Raw genomic sequence first — 18,383 nt, forward strand, 5'->3', positions numbered from 1 at the left:
ATACGAAACTACAGTCTCGATCATAAACAAAAGGTGCTCCTCCCAGTCCACCGTGGCTTTAAGGTGCAGTGCAGTATCACACGGGTTTCTGTCAGGCATAACTGGTCAGGTCAGCAGAGCTCATTCCCCGGTCACAGTGCAGTAGATTCAGCAGAGCACATCCCTGGTCACAGCACAGTGGCTTCAGCAAAGCATATCCCCGGTCACAGCACAGTGGCTTCAGCAAAGCATATCCCTGGTCACAGCACAGTGGCTTCAGCAAAGCATATCCCCGGTTACAGCACAATGGCTTCAGCAAAGCATATCCCCGGTCACAGCACAGTGGCTTCAGCAAAGCATATCCCCGGGCACAGCACAGTGGCTTCAGCAAAGCATATCCCGGTCACAGCACAGTGGCTTCAGCAAGGCATATCCCCGGTCACAGCCAGTGGCTTCAGCAGAGCATCACCTTGCCTCATCCAAACAGTACACGAGAGTCGCCATAGTTCCTGCCTCAATTCAGAGCTTTCCAGGGCGAATCCAGTTTTCCAGTTCCTTATCACTCATCACATTTTCTGTTGCCAGTGCTCCCCTTGTCTGTCTCTGTCGTCATAGTGCGTGTCTGTTGAATCTAGCAAACTGCAACCCCCTGCATCCTAGGCCTAGCTTCACCCGCTGTTGACCCTTCTTTCCCTAGGCCAGTGGTTCCCAACCTACGGTACGCGTACCGTAGGTGGTACTTGCGCCCCCTGCTGGTGGTACTTGGAAGGCTCTGTGATTTATTTTTTTTATTTTATTTTTTTATTTTTTTTTAGTTTTTTTTTTAGTTTTTGTGCAAAATCCATGGTGGTCATTAGTAGTAGTTTTCAAACATGTGAAAGTGAAATAATAATAATAATTATTAATATTATTGGCAGTGTTTCTCAAGGTAGGTGGTACTTGCGCCCCCCCCCTGCTGGTGGTACTTGATCCCTGGAATCCCAATGTTTAAATTATGAAATGAACCCAACTTTAAAATCAATTGTAAAACATGTTTATCTATCAAAATAATACTACGAATGAAAATAAACTTGTGATCATTGAAATTGAGGTTTATTTTGTTGTCTTCAGATTTAGAAACAAATATATTTGTTTCTGACGGACACTATACCTGTTGCGCATGCACAATTACCTGCCCGCCCCGCATGGTAAACAAGTGGTGAACAAAGACGAGGAGGGATCAAAACGGGAGGGAATCGTAAAAGAGCTGTAGTAGAGGAGAGCAGCAAAGATGAAGCACAAGGAGGTGAAGACAGCAGTCAACCCAGCACAAGTGCAGCTGCTGCAGGTTGCACATAGGCTGCAGGTTGGAATAAATTTGCCTCCTGCGTGAACTGTGCATAGCTGAATAGACTGTATTTTAACGTCGGTCATATGGTGGCACTTGGAGAGCCAACTACTTTCTCAGGTGGTACTTGGTGTAAAAAGGTTGGGAACCACTGCCCTAGGCAATGCTCTAATCCTTCGGTTTGCCTACTTCTCAAAGGTTCAAGGCGCACCTACTCTTCCATCACCTTGGAGATCCTGCTCCTCTCGGTCTCGTTTCCTCTAACCATGTACCCCCTTTTCCCAGGTCTTCCTCAAACACCTGGTTCTCTCACTTGCCCTCCCTGCTGAAACACTGTGGGCTTCCTCCCCACTGTTACTCTTCTTACTCCCTAAGAATAGGAGCAGCAACCATATCCATCATGCAGGGGTACCGGGATCCCCAAACTCCTGGGAAGGCGGTCCTCTGGCACTCATGCCTCTCACGTGAGGCCCGATCCTACCTCCGGCCTCAAGGCCCAGAAATCCATGACTCTTTAAAAGGTAAAATTCATAATCATAATTCGACTTGCAATTACTGCCGATCTAATCCATGGCTTTTTAAAAGGTAAAATCCATCGTTAAACTTCATTTGCAATTACTGGTGGTCTGGGGTGGCCTGTTCACTCCATGCATTGTACCTTAATCTCACTCTCATTTCTGTCTACTAAAGTAGCCTGTGTCCACTTAACTATCAGGCTCACTTCAGCACTGCCCTGGTAAGTCCATAATTACATTTCTCTAAGTCTTGTCAAATTACATTTTTGGGGAGGGTTCCGACGCCCCTGCCAATCCATGGCAGGTCCGCCGTCACGTGGCTGATCATCCGTCACGTGGCCGATTCCCGGTCACGTGGCTGATCCCCCTTTTGGCCAAGGAGCTCTCCGCCAAAGACAATCTTACCTTCAATAAATCTTGTTAAATCTTACATTCAATAAATATTGTTAAAGCTTGGTTGGTGTTGTGTGTAGTCTCTTAAGGTAGAAATGGGAGTTTACGGAAGTTCTACCAAGAGACGGAACTAGTTACGTCATCACATTCAATTATCCAATAACAGCCTGCCATTCGTCCAAGCGGTCTGGTTAAAAGGAGTGCCCCTCCTACCTGTCTATTGCTCTTGTCTCCTATGCATTGCAGCGTCAACCCACCACCTCCCCGGCTTCCACCCCAGTACCACCAGGTGAAGGCTCCTTTCCTAAAGGGGGAGGGTTCCGACGCCCCTGCCAATCCATGGCAGGTCCGCCGTCACGTGGCTGATCATCCGTCACGTGGCCGATTCCCGGTCACGTGGCTGATCCCCCTTTTGGCCAAGGAGCTCTCCGCCAAAGACAATCTTACATTCAATAAATCTTGTTAAATCTTACATTCAATAAATATTGTTAAAGCTTGGTTGGTGTTGTGTGTAGTCTCTTAAGGTAGAACTTTTCCATCTTCAGTCTGACATTGCCTCTATCCACTATAATTGATTTCAGTGGGGGAGGGGATTAGATTTTCCCTAACCAATCAGTAGTACAAGTTGCCATTGCGGAGCAAAACAGAGCTTCTAGTGTGAATGGCCAGGCTCCTGCTCGAAGCTTCTGTGATGCGCTGCGACGGAGACGTTTCTGGTGTGTCCCAGGTGTAAGACAAAAGGTATTAATTTATTCATGCTAACCTTGCACAAATAAAAACCTCTTAGTATTTCCAAGTTCTCAGTGACTTCAAGAAAAATAAGTTGAAAGGAAATGGAATTTTAACTCCTAAATCCTGCAATAAAGTATAAAAATTAGAAAAAAGTAACAGGAAAAAAAAGGCAGTTGTGAATCGATTGAGAATTGTGGAAGACGAATGGCAATTCTTACAGTACATGAATCTTTTTTTACACCACTCGAAAGGAAGTTTTAACTTGACAAGAAACATTCTAAATTGTGCATAGCTTACTTCCTGTTGTAGTGTTTGCTAACACAATAGCTGACAGGAAATAAACTGGGTTTCAGATTAAGCAATAGGCCCCAAGGCCATGTTTACAGTGATTTTACAACAGCTAAGAGAGTAAAGGCCATGTTTACAGTGATTTTACAACAGCTAAGAGAGTAAGAGCAGAGCTGCCAAGTCTCACCCTTTGAGCGTGAGAGTCACCCAATTTAACCTCTTCACATGCCACACTTACTATTTTACACGCCAGAATCACAAATTGCCTTCTTTCTTTCTTTCTCTCTCTCTCTCTCTCTATATTGCGTTCATGCAGACATTGCCTTCTCTCTCTCTTGATCGATATATATATATACATATATACAGTATATTGCAGGCGCGCGCCTCACGTCACCCCTCCGGCTCTGCTCTGCTCTGCTCTCCTCTCCATCTCCACACTCACATTTCATCACATGAACTTCACCTCGCTCTTCTTCAGTGGGTAACAACCAGCATAATCACTGTTTTAGGGTTCCTCACAGAATGAAATATGACGTGCAAGAACAGAACGGAGCTGTCCACGCGGCGCAGGGGGCCACTCTCCAGACGGCTTGCAGGTGCTTAATACTGAGAGGAAATGAATGAGTAGGCAGCAGTAGCGGAGCGTACACCGGGGCAGAGGGTGCGCCCAATTTTTTTTTTTGCATGCCAGGCCAGGCCAGGCCTGAGTGTGAGAGCAATTCAATCAATAGACAATAGCATTGGTGTGTTTAAAATGAGCTATTCCACTAAATATGGCTAAAACAGATTCAAACATGCACAAAAGGCCATTTTTTCTTCGCCGCTGGCCTTAATTTTTTTTCTTTTTTCTTTTGGGATGGGGGGCCCCCCTAAGAGCTTCGCCCCCCCTGGGCTGATAGGGTCGCTCCGCCCCTGGGCAATAGGCATTATAATTGGAACGTCGCTGTATGGACTGGAAGTCAGTCATCCTAGAAAACTTGTGGAGTCTTGTTTATTGATCATTCTTTTGCAGTTAAAACTCAACAGTTTTGGCGCATTGAACCAGCTGACAGATAACAACCAATATGATAGATAGCCTCCTGTTTAATTTTGGCAAGATTTGAGCAATATACCTGCATGTGCCAATTGTAATAATACAAACCTCAAAGGAGGGCAAATATAGATGGTTTTAACTTGACAACAAAAACATTCTAAATTGAACCCCAGCTCACTTCCTGTTTCAGTGTTTGCTATTCACCTTATTCACCACGCCCACTTTTTCTCTCTTCCGCGTTCAACGCAAACGTATTTGTTCTTCCGGTTCAGTGCTAGTTGCCTTCTGTGGCTAATATTAGCCACTAGTTGTTGTTGTTATATGGCAGTAAAATGCCACTGAATGACCAAATTGATATAACTGTTAACCATTTCGAGTAACACTGTTTCCATACGGATCACCAGCGTTAGTTTGTTGTTTATAACGTGGCTATATTCATAACGTTTCTATCTCGGATGCGTTATTTCGAATCGCACATAGGTTACGCTAAAACGCACATAGGTTACGCCTCGAATCGCACGCAGCCTATGTGGGTTTCAGGACGCAACAGCCTCGACTCCACTAACGTCATCTTAAGAGCACAATATTCCTGGAATGCAAGTTTAACTAAACAGTTACATGTCCTCTGCATTCTACATAAAATTAAGATATTACGGGTTGTTTTATTTTGTATGTTACATACGTATTGGCCAAGATATGTTAGTTTATGGGGGAGTAATTTTGCCACTTTAGGAGCGGAGTGTGCGCGGCCATTTTGCCTGCGGGGTTTTTGGCAAGTCAAAACGGAAATACTATTACGAAATGACGTAATGCGGAAGCGTCCATGTGTGGGCAAAGAATAAGGTGAATAGGCTATCCAAAATTACTTTGGCCCATCACAAATTAAAAAACTGGTGAAATGGCTGTGTTTTATTGTGAATAATTATTCTATCCGAATAGATCTTCTTAGTGACATATTCTTCTTGTTTGTTGTTTAGCATAACAGATGATCTTGCTCATTGATGCACGGTTTAAATAACGCTACTTTGTAGACAGATCTCCAGGGGCAGCTGCTGCATTTTTGTCCAGGGGGCATACAAAAAGTAGGACTGGGTGACATGGTTGATATCAATGCCATGAAAATCACAAGGAGGTCATAAGGAAATGAGCAAATATTGATGGTTAAGAAGACCAAAAATGGCATCACGACATGTAATCCTGTTAATTTAAAATAAGATATCCCTCACTAAATCTTGCTTCAAATGTCCTTTTTTCTGCCCAGGCCAAAGTCCCTTAGCCTGAAGTCTCACTCCAAACTTTTGGTGAAATTTGGCAGCTCTGGCTAAGAGGTGTCACACGAGGCGCGTGCCGTGGACACCTCTTAGCTGTCACTGTAAACCATGGCCTTTGCACAATTCCGTGAAACCTGTCTATTCTTAAGCAGAGCCACAGTGTCCAGCCTGGCTCTGATAGCAGCTGTATGGGCCTCTCTGATAGCAGGCTGTAATACAGAGGGGATTGACTTCCTGTGGCTGGTTCCTCTCACAGGAGGAGAGGATTTAGACTGTTTTACCTCCACAGATCTTCACACCTCCCCTCAGGCCCTCTCACCTCATGCCTTAAATATTAATGGTAAATCGGAGGATAGTGGGCGAGCGAGAGGGAGAGAGGTTGACAGCTTAATCATGGAGGCAGCAGCCTCTCTCTCGCTCTCTCTCTCGGCTGTGGGCGGCTGTCACCACGACCTACATGATGTAATCACCTCCATAACCCTGATATGGGCCACCAAGGGGCTGGCAGGGAGAGAGATAGAGACTCAGGGAGAGAGACAGACAGAGCGAGAGAGGGGAGAGAGAGAGAGAGAGAGAGAGAGAGAGAGAGAGAGAGAGAGAGAGAGAGAGAGAGACCACCTTTGGGACCCTCCAGCAGAGGATGATTTAAAGTCAAGGCTGGCTTTACAGCCCGCTGAGAGAGAGATTGGAAATTTTATTGAAATATATTGAAAAAAGTGAGATGCACAACTTAGTTATACTACTCCAAAACTTAAAAAGTACCACACCACAGAGTAATAACTAATATAGTATCAACTACTGTACCACTATTTTCTCCATCTTAATTCTACTTGTCACCTACCTAAAATCATAGATATATATAAAGGCTAGATGGCTTAAGGCGGAGTCACCAGCGTCGTTGAACGGCCGCCATCTTGCGAAGGTATGCTTTCTGGTACGTTCTATGGTAGCTGTTGGACGGTGAGTGACCTGCACAGACAAAAATACTCATAACTCGCTGAAATCTTGACGGATTTACAAACGGTTTGGTTTATTACAAGCATATTCCGTTCCCGAGATACGGCAAAAAAAACAAAAAAAAAACACTAAAAACAATTTTTTTTTGATGGGCTCCAAATTACACCAAAATTAAACCGAAGCATCTATGTCATGAGAGGGATTCAGGCACAAAGGTTCATGCAGTTTCATCCATTTTCCTAGGAGTTATGATCATCTGATGTGATAATACTAACCCAACAACAGATGCTCATAGCTCCTAGGAAAATGGATGAAACTGCATGAAACTAGGTGCGTGAATTCATCTCATGATGATGATGCTTCGGATTAAGTTTGGTGTAATTTGGAGCCAAAAATAATAATAAAATGTTAGCGTTTTTTTAACCCATAGATATATATAAAGCTGTGGTACCGTGGCAAGATGGCCGCCATGCGACGACGTCGCTCTCCATTGACCGGCAGCGCGGGTAAGCCATCTAGCCTTTATATATATCTATGCCTAAAATACCATTACTTTTGCTGCCAGAAAAAGTGCTTTCTATCATCAGTCTACTCTAAAACATGGAACTCTGCCAAACATGTTCATACTACCTTTCATTTAAACAGACAGCATGGTGCAGGCTGGAAACAACATTGGATCAAAATATGTGGGAGGGGAAAGAGCAATGGGATTTATTTATTTATTTTGGGGGGTGGGGTTTAGGGGGTTAAATCACAAACAGCTGCATTGAGACTAGTTTTTGTAAACTGCAGGGGGCGCTGTTCCTGAAATGGAACTGCCACTGTGCCATCCCCAGCAGAACGTCCAGCACCCAGAATTCCAACTTTCTGCTCTGGTGGCCTGTTAAAGGATGGCTTTACCGGTAATCAACCCACTTTGTATCATTAACAATCTCGGTAATAGAAGCACATGGGCAGTGTTTACCTTCTCTCTGTATTTTGCTCACGGAGATCTCCCATTTCCTCCTCTGGCAAAGTGCTCCATTGTGACCTGTTTTACATCACAATGCATCAAAGCGCAGCTGCGGAAGTTCTGCTTGAGAGGCAGAATCTGCTCCGAGGGCGGCTGTTATTGTTTATTTTTATTTTTTAAAGTCGAACTGAACCCGTTCGTCACGTGCATACAGTATGAGTCCGTTTCAGACTGAAAACATAGTTTGTCTAAGATGACAGGTTGAGAGGCGGGTCATAGTATCATGTCGATGATTTTATTTGACAATTCTGGGCACTGGATTGGGCTTTGGCCAATCCTGGCGTGTTCCGCCTCCAAATCGAGTGGGATTCAGTGTGTTGTGGCGCTCCCCTCGGGAAGAGCCTTTTGACGGTAGGTTAGTGGCTGAGTGGAGCTCAGCGAGCCGCAGGCAGCCAGCTGCCTTCGTGTTGCCGAGTGGAGAGTGCAGCACGTCGGCCTGGAATCTCCAAAGTGCGACCCCTGACAACCAAGCTCTCGGATGCGCGTGCCATTATCGCTGCTGTAAATACGATATCCCTGGAATGCGCGTTTTAACGAGCCAGTTACATTTCTTTGCATTCTTAGAGATTATAGTTTTTGTTTTTTGTTCATGTTTCTAACAATTGGCCAAGTTAGTAGTTAGTTTATGGGATAGGAATTCTGCCAGATGACAGGCACTAGGCGCCATTTTCTACTTCATTTGGAAGAGAAAATTATCCAGAAATGAAGATTTGATTGACAGCTGCATGTCATGATATGATTGGTTGAAATGTGGTAGAAATTTGATAGTACTAGGTGACGTCAGCAAACTGTACATTACTGTTATCAATGAAATCTTGAAAAATGAACTTTTGATGTGAAAAAGTGTGAAAAACGAAAGAAATTAGATTGTTGTGATTTTTTTGCATACATTATTAAATAGGTGCACTGCATACCCAGGTATTTGAACTAAAAGAAAATAAAAGTCATTTTTGGGTTCAGCTCGACTTTAAGTATGCACACATCCACGGAGAATCGCATGGAGAGCCTTAACAAGCCTTAATGACTTGCAGCTGGTGGGGGCAGAGTTTCTGCAGCCAGCAGCAGGAGCATTTGTATCCGTGAGGTAAACAGAGAGAGAAGGTAAAACACTGCCCATGTGCTTATATTACAGAGATTATACAGTATATCATACAAAGTGATTTGATTACTTTAATTCACTATCTATCTGATAAGCAGGGGTTCCCAAACTTTTTAGACCAAGTACCACTATGTACCAAACCAAATTTCCGAGGGAGGTGTGTGTGTGTGTGTGTGTGTGTGTGTGTGTGTGTGTGTGTGTGTGTGTGTGTGTGTGTGTGTGTGTGTGTGTGTGTGTGTGTGTGTGTGTGTTAATAAGTGCTAGCGTTAGTGTCGCTAGTTAGTGCCAGCATTGCTAGCATTAGCTAGAGCTCAGTATCTCTGGCTATCTTCTTAAAAGAAATTGCTTTTACTAAACCAGATTATGGGAATAATAATTACACAGCATGGAATTCAAGATGGCTAAAATGTGACAATCTGGTTGTGCTGTCTATTACTCAGACCATATTGGCAGCTTTAACAAGCTAGTGTAAAGGCAACTATGTGAAGACATATCGTGTCAACGCCCAGTCTCTAGTCTTTGGCCAGTGATTTGTGCAGGGCGACAACACTTTTGTCTAAGAATCAAGTGTAAATACATTCAGAACACTGTCTGCCAACAGAGGTTATATCTGCTTTATTGATTTCACACTGAGGGATATGTCACTAGTCACACTGAGCCATTTCCACCACATCAGCATTATGGACATATTGTTAGGCAAACAACGGATGACTAAATACAAGGTTATTATAAATGACAACAATAGCCAATGAGCTGCATTGGTAGGAAATGCATGTCACATAATGAGAATACTTTGAATTTAATTTAACTGAATCATACGGTTTCTTCTAACCATCCCTCATAGTAGGTCTAAAGCAGGGGATGCTGCCTTCTGTATTTACTAGGGGTGTCACAATATATCGTCCCACGAAATTTCGCGATAGTAAAACGTCACGATATGTATCGTTGAGATGAAATCTCATATCGAATTTTTTTTTTTTTTTTTTTTTTTTTTTTTCCAAAAATAGACTAAGAAACGTCTTTGTTTGTTGAAGTTCAATGTGTGGAAAGTAGTTCAGTTGAACAAGTCTCTGAAGAGACACGAGAAGTTATACAGGAGAGAAACCATTCAATTGAGTTTCTGGCAAAACTGTTTACTTTACAGGAAAAACTGAAGATGCATAAAAAATAGATTAAGAAAAGTCTTGTTGTTTGAGTTTGAAGAAAAACTGAAGATGCATAATGAGAATTTATACTGCTGAGAAACCTTTTAGTTCAAAGTAAATCTAAGTGACGGTGTAACTCATTCTATTTCAAGATAAGCCTTATCTCCAATCTCATGTTTTTTCTAGTTGTTATTGTAATAACAATTTCCCACAACAGCATGTTTTGTATTTGTGCATTTCAAATAAAATACTACTTTTCCAGTCATATATTGTCATTATTCAAGTTTAAAAAAATATTGTTAAAATCGTATCGTATCGTTATCGTGAACCCAGTATCGTGATACGTATCGTATCGTGAACTGAGTGTATCGTGACACCCCTAGTATTTACTGTATGCCCCAAGCAGATGGAACGCCCTGCCTGAGGACCTGAGAGAGGCCCCCACATTGAACACTTTTAAAAGCAGGTTAAAAACCTTTCTTTTTACAACAGCTTATGGCTAGGTAATCGGGTTCTTGGTGTATGTGTGTGTGTGTCTGTGTATGTGTGTGTGTGTTTGTACTTTTCTGCCTTTTTACACTGTTTTGTCTTTGTATGTAAAGCACATTGTGTTGCCTTGTGTATGAAATGTGCTATAGAAATAAAGTTTGACTTGACTTGACTGTATCGGTGATTAATCAAATTGTATTGAATTAGTGCTATCGTTCTGTATCGAATTGTTACATGGTTAACTGAGTCGACTTTGAATTGTATCACATGCATCCAGATGCTTGTTGTATCGCATGAGAGGGAAGGATAGGCAATCAATTGTATCTAACTCATAAAAGGGCAAACCTACATAAATATGTACAGTATGTAATTTATGTATGTAGCCATATGTAATGTATCCTCCGTTTCATTTTCCTCGTACACCGTCGACCTGACAGCATTCATATTTGGCACAGGTACCGGCAGAGGTTCTGAGCAGATGGTGACATGGCCGCAAATTTTCTATGTCGTCATGGCCGATTAAATGGCCAAAGATTGCACACACACACACACACACTCACACACCAATTAGTAATGGCACTACCGACAGCAACCAGCAGGTGACAAAGACACACACACAGCACTACCGACAGCAGCTGACACACACACACACACACACACACACACGCGCGCGCGCGTGCGCACACACACCCACACACACACACACACACACACACACACACACACACACACACACACAGAGTGATTACATGCCTCAGCGGGTATCATAACTAGTATTTACTGTATATAGCGCCAAATCACTACAAGAGTTATCTCAGGGCGCTTTACAAATGGAGCTAGAAGACCATGCTCTTTATATTTTAGACCCAACAATTCTCACATGCACTGGCTATTTTACTGCACAGATCATGTGAGTATACTGTAGGTCTAGTGAGTACAGTATATGTATATGACTGATTTGCATTTTTCAGACAGGATCACCGTTGCATTAAACTAATTTTTTGTCAGTACAACGTTACTTTTTTAACGATTTGGAGGCTCTACATGGGACACAGTGAAGGCAGTTAGAAGTGGAAGTCAGAGATGAGTAAGGCTGCAACTAACGATTATTTTCATTATCAATTAATCTGTTGATTTTTTTCTCGATTAATCGATTAGTTGTTTGGCCTATAAAATGTCCGAAAATGGTGGAAAAATATTGATCACTTTTTCCCCAAAGTCCAAGATGACATCCTGAAATGTCTTGTTTTGTCCACAACCCAAATATATATTTTTTACTTTTTTTTCATATAAAATACAAAGAAAATGATTAATCGATCTTAAAAAATAGTTGTTGATTAATTTTCTGTTGATGGACTAATCGATGAATCATTGCAGCTCCAGAGAACACCCAGATCTCCCTGAGTGGCGTATAACAAGCAAACATTTTCAATCAGTGCTTTAAGTGTTCTGACAGCGGAGGAGAGATTGTGATGCAAGATGAAGATTTGGATGTAAGGATGTGAAGGTTTGTTGTCAGCACATCTACAATATATTACAGTATGTGATGGCGATACCTTCCGTCTAGAACTCGTTGCTTTTCCCATGTTCTGTTTGCAGCTGGACCAGACACTGCTGTGGGACTGGCAGCACTTACTGCCAGAACAAAATGGAATTACTCAGAAGTATAGCTGACTGCCCAAAAATACTGACTAAGGTACATTCACTCCCTGTTTCTCTGGTGCCTGAGAGGCAGCCGAGGCTGAGACGCAGACACATCCACTTTATGGAGTCACTTTTTTTTTCTTCTACTTCTTTTGCTTTTACACTGAATTTCGCTTTTTCATGCTCTCCTGGAGCTGGAAAATTTACTTGTGATTATTTTTGGCTTTGACTCTGGACTTTGTTGACCAGTCTACAAGGTGACCTTAACATCTCTTAACAATTCATCATTTATACTTTTGTTTCATATAAATGTAAAATGTGTCACAACATAGCATTAAATGAAGCATTGTGGTGCTACAGAGATGCCCCGGCCTACAAATCATTATTCTCCAGAGGTAAGGGAGCATGCTTGTTTGTTTGGTATAGATCCCAGAAAAATGCACGCCATCATTATATATGTATGTATGTATATATATATATATATATATATATATATATATATATATATATATATATATATATATATACACACACACACACACACACACGTGTGTGTGTGTGTGTGTGTGTGTGTGTATATATATATATACCGTATATATATATAATTTAATTTCTATTTCTATGACTTTGAGTAACACTGAAAGAGTTAATTATACTGTATTTCTATGACTTTGAGTAACACTGAAAGAGTTAATTATACTGTATTTCTATGACTTTGAGTAACACTGAAAGAGTTAATTATACTGTATTTCTATGACTTTGAGTAACACTGAAAGAGTTAATTATACTGTATTTCTACGGCCCGACAGAGAGTTGACAGAAGGAAGAATATTGAACGGGACAGGGGAAGCCTCCTCAGAGACCTCGGCTCATTATCTCTCCATGTTATTTCCCATCTAGACACACAGACAGACATACAGAGGGGTCTGCAGAAAAACTATGATCAGAATGTTAAAACAGACTGGCCTGTTAACATCGATATCAATGATATAATCAGATTGTTTAGCCATGGCTCTGCCTTTTGAATAAGACACACAGACAGACAGAAGGCAATAACTGGGAGCAGAGCATATCCTTACCCCGTTCAGAGGATACGTCTTCCATCCCAGCTCTCCAAGCACAGACGTGGTATCCAGCAGCACCACTGAAATGGGAAAGGGAAAATACAACCATTAGCAATCTGTCATCGCACAAAAAGGCCTATTTTCACCCCGGAAATTGAAGTATCAGTCATAAATGTGTTCATTTAGGTTGTTATTAACAGAAATGAGTTTCTCGGATGAATATTTATGAGTGTGGCAGATACAGTGGGAGCGGCATCTTTTGCCACTTGTGACACAATTTCGGCACTGATGGATTGCAGTCAGATTGCTGTTAACAGTCCATTTCCTCCGTGCCATCCTCTCCTATCCACAGCTTTATTTCAATCTCACTCACAAGAAGCTCCTCTTCTTCCCATGACTTTGACTGCCCATGAGATGGGATCATCACAGATACATCCTGTTTTGGACCAGTCCTATTTCATGAAAAAAAAAATCATTTAGGGCTGGATATCGGTACTTGATACCTTTAAGCCTTAAAAGGTATCAACCTTAAAGTTTAAGGTATCGACTGAAATAACCCAGTACCAAGTACCGTAGTATGGAATAGGCCTGTGAATCTTCACTGGCCTCACGATTCGATTCGATTACGATTAATTTGTCAACGATTCGATTCGATTCGACGAGGCATCTCGATACAGCTCCAGCAGTATCAAATCCTCAATTTTCTGTACTATTACCGCACATGGCTACTTTTTCATCAATTAATACAAGCAGTCAGATAAATATCAAGTCCCTTTTTTACTTTAAAGTGCTTTAAAATCTGAATGTCAACAGAAATTTAAACATAAACGACTCAACAATTCATCTGTCAACGATTCGATTCGATTCACACGACCGCATCGCGATGCATCGATTATACGATTAATTTTGACACCCCTAGTATCGAAACTAGTATCAAAATAACTATTTGTATGGTTTTGCTCACAGCCAATCACCACAAGCGTTCAATTCTTCGTTCGTTCCAGCCTTCAATTTATTGCGATGTGTGATTCGTCCACTACCGAAGCAGCTACGACCCATACAGTCTGTCGTGGTGAAGTCAAGCACGGTGTATGTAATGAAGTTGGCAGTTCACCATTCTGAGATGCCACCAAAACATTCAAAATAGTATTGAATGAAGTAGCCTACTCTATTGGTATCGGTATCATTTTAGTTAAGAGTACTGGTATCATAATTTTGTAAACGATACCCAGCCCTTCATTACACTCAATATGCTAAATACTGTAATATTAAATACATAAAATATGTATGTGCATTGTGCAATCCTTCTGCATGTGCAAATACCATAGTATACGGTACATATATGTAAATTCTGGTGTTTGGTGCTGTATTTTCCTGTACTTTAACATACACAATAACAAACATATCAATGTCACTTGACTCTCACCCTCCAGGTAGATTTACAAAACATAAAATTCCACTCTAAAAATATTGCCATCCGTGACTATTTTTCTTTCTTGCTCTCAAGGACAGTAGATTTGATAATTCAAGAGGAGAGTGTCTCTGGCAACAAAGAAATGATTTACAGTGAAAAGATATGGGCTCCTCACACTACTGATAATAATCTGGATTTACATAGGCTTGTTATCACATTCGGAAATACACCGTAGACACAGCTCCTGTTGCATTCTCAAAATCCATAAATGTTACATGGCCCCAATCTGGTCATCTTGTCAAATGTGCCAAATCCCCCTATGTATGAACACAGTCATAATGACAAGACAGTGAATCTGCTGCTGTAGAGATGTACAGTAAGAAAGATATTTGAGATGTAAGAAAGGAGTCAGTATTCTGTCAGTGATAGCTTGTAAAACATGCAACAAATCAACTCCAGGCCCTGGGGCCTTGTTTAAAAGCTATAATTTTCTCTCACAGCCTATGAGTAATCATTCCCACCCAATCTGATCGTAAATAGCCAAAAGATTAGTCATTAGACTTTTCCTTGAGCAGCCGTCTGCCCATCAAAACATGTTGAGCCCTGGGTCGCATGCATCTAATTCTGACAGCGATTTCAAACAAATTTGGACAATGAGTGAGTTTTGAGTGTCAGTCAGTCCATCTAAAGTATTGTAAGTGGCCCCTGGGGGGCTCATCACCCAAACACAAATCTATATTAGTGACAATATTTCCTGAATAAATCTCCATTAACATCGATCCTCTGGGGTAGCTAGTTATTACAACTGCGAGACCATTTACACCTGGCACTAACATGCATTTTCTGTGATCAGATTGCAATCGGATAGTACTTGACCACTTGAAACTAGGGATGCACCGATCGATCGGCACGTGACCGGAAATGGCCGATTTTCACGTGATCGGCCTCGATCGGTGATCTGTTCCGGTCACTCTAAATAGCCGATTCTGTGAGCCGATTTTCACATGACGTGCGCGCACCCCAAAGCACCGAGACAGGCACCCAGCCACCACACCACACACGCCAGCATACCTTCCTCGTTGTGGATTTTTTTCACCGTCAGTGAAGTAGACAAAGCTCGCAGTTTGTCACACATGCAAGTCGAAAATAAGCCGTGGAGACAAAGGTGCGGCCGTGTCCCGCTCGGCTGGAGTCCAGTCAGAGCGGCTCGCTTCACCTCACTGGCCCCTCTCTCTCTGCTCTCTCTCCCCGGGAAGCGGTGCTCCAGCAACCCGCCACCGCGCACAGCCGGCTTGGCGAGGTGAACGCGAGCATTGTGTCGAGTATAACCATTCCCCGACCTGCTTTTCCATTCCACATCAGCGCTGCTGCCTCAGCCTGTCAAGTCATGTTGTAACGTGACGTGGATACAGGAGAGACTATTTGTTTCGTATTGCAAATAGAATGACATGAGAACGACGGACATAATAATAAAAATGCATCAGACTCACAAGTGTGCAACGTTTTCTGTGCGTGACGATATTTTTTCGGATGGCAGATAAAAATACGCATACCAAACTTCGGACTGTGTGTAAACTCCGCCTGATATTCAGACTGAAGATCGTTACTGTAACTCATAAACTCATTTCCCCTCTACTCAAGAGGACTGGTCTGGAGCCAGTCTATAAACTCCTTGTCCATGGATCATTTTGATGTTCTGTTGCACCTGTTTTCTTTTGGAAAAGTAAATGCATGATAGCTGTGGGATATAGGCTATTGGATTTAATTTAATTTTTGTATTCATTGTATTTGCACAAAAAAGCTCTGTCCAGTAGCCTAACCTGGAACACTTTTATTTTGAGATGTGTTTGAGTGAGAAGGTCCTACTTCATGCAAATGATAAGAATTGTTTATTTGTTTATTTGGATCCCCATTAGATGTAAGAATTGTTCTATGAATCTTAATTTTTAAACAAAGTTACAAAAACGTTTGTGTAAGCTGTCAATTGTTGTTTTTAGAAAAAAAAATCGGAATCGGCAAAAATCGGTATCGGCAAGTCAGACTATTCAAAAATCGGAAATCGGAATCGGCCAAGAAAATGGCAATCGGTGCATCCCTACTTGAAACCCGCATTTTGTACGTTAAAAGCAGTTTTTTTAATAATGATTAATTGATTGTTAACATGACCAATTAATGGATTCTGGGCCAAAATATTTGACTGGTACTCTAAGGCCTACAAAATAACCCTACAGCCGGAGGCAGAACTCGCCATCTTCGGCTGCTCGGAGTCCTCTCTGAACTTCCCTACAGCTGTGCAACAATCTCTGACACTGGCGACAACTGTCGCCAAAAGACTCATCCTGAAGGAATGGAAGTCCTCCTCTTCACCTTCTTTTCAAGTATGGCTGATGGACATGGTTTATGTTATACAGATGGAGAGACTCAGGTTCCTGAGAACCAACTCGCTTAGAACGTTCTCAACTATTTGGGACCCGTTTCTGGGCTACTTTGACGAGGTTAAAAATGATTAGTGAGCAGTGACTAAGGTTAGGGGTGATGGACAGTTTGCCTGGTTGGTTTCCTGTGGACCCCTTGGGTGGGGTCCTATGCGTAATATCCCTCACAAGCACATAAGCACATTTTGCGGCTGGTAGCACCACGTTAACAATGCCAAATGTCAATGATGTATTTTTGTCTTTTTTCTTTTCCTGTGTCTGAGTCCGTTTGTCTTGTTCGTTTATTATTCTATTAACATTTTTGAAAAAAAACATGACCAATTAATCGAGTGTGTGTGTGTGTGTGTGTGCGTGTGTCTTGGTTTATGCATACTGAATAGCCTGCCTGCCAGTTTACAGTGCATGTGTCTGAGATATCCATCCATTCACTCTCTCTCTGTCTATCTCTATCTCCCTCTCTCTGTGTCTGTGTGTACCCCCGCCCCCGCCCCCCCCCCCCCGTGTGTGTCTCTGTCCCCCCCCCCCCCCCCCCCCATGTGCGTGTGTGTGTGTGTGTGTGTGTGTCTCTCTCTCTCTCTGTAGGGATCCCACAGAGGCCTCCTGGTGCGGGGGTCCTCAGGGACCTCCAGGGGGAGATATAAATAGAAGAGGAGCCGGCCGACTCATAAATATCCGGAGCTGAGGTAGAATGATGACATCTGTCCAGCCTCCAGGCTCACAGGCCACACAAACAGCCCAAAATAACCACAGACATGCCCAACAACAGACAGCCACAGACAGCCTCACACACCTGCTGCTGCACCATGCAAATTAGGGGAAGAAGCCGTTCAGGTGTGTATCTAGAGGTGCTGCCTAGAAGATATGAAAGTTAACCCAGAAAAAGGATGGTTCTGGAGGAGTTCTTTAATCAGAATAATGGTTCTAGATAAAACTGTAGTGAGTACAATTTTTTTTTATTGAAAAACAACCGCACCGCGGATATACATGTATGCCTCCGCCAACAAGTGAACAGTCGACATCCATGTATGTCCAGACTTGGATGTGTGAGCCAAATGTGAAGAAATTCTGTCAAGGTGCGAGATATGGCTTAAGTGAGCTTTGTGAGGTCACAGTGACCTTGAGTCTTGACCTTTGACCACCAAAATGTAATCAGTTCATCCTTGAGTCCAAGTGGAAGTTTGAGGCAAATTAGATGAAATTCCGTCAAGGCATTCCTGAGATATCACGTTAACGAGCATGAAACGAGCGATCGTGATGTCACAGTAACCTTGAACTTTGACCACCAAAATCTAATCAGTTCATCCTTGAGTCCAAGTGGACATTTGAGGCAAATTTGAAGAAATCATGTCAAGGCGTTCCTGAGATATCGCGTTAACGAGCTTGAAAATGTCATTCGTGAGGTCACAGTGACCTTAACCTTTGTCCTTTGACCACCAAAACCTAATTAGTTTATCCTTGAGTCCAAGTCGATGTTTGAGCCAAATTGGAAGAAATTCTGTCAAGGTGTTCCTGAGCTATCGCGTTAAAGAGCTTGGAAATGGGGATCGTGAGGTCACAGTGACATTGACCTTTGACCACCAAAATCT

General features: G+C 42.4%; 1 protein-coding gene across 1 annotated transcript in view; it reads right to left on the bottom strand.

Moving 5' to 3' along the window:
• LOC310777843 (ephrin type-A receptor 6-like) overlaps positions 1-18,383 on the bottom strand; it is a gene marked incomplete at both ends in the record, with an annotated part of 350,777 nt that overhangs the window by 318,262 nt on the left and 14,132 nt on the right. The window contains one exon of the mRNA XM_083638194.1: positions 12,964-13,028. Coding sequence (XP_083494320.1) covers positions 12,964-13,028 — 65 coding nt within the window. The remainder of the gene's footprint in view (positions 1-12,963; positions 13,029-18,383) is intronic.

Source organism: Poromitra crassiceps (assembly GCF_964638095.1).
Source record: "Poromitra crassiceps genome assembly, chromosome: 6".
Taxonomy (NCBI): domain Eukaryota; kingdom Metazoa; phylum Chordata; class Actinopteri; order Beryciformes; family Melamphaidae; genus Poromitra; species Poromitra crassiceps.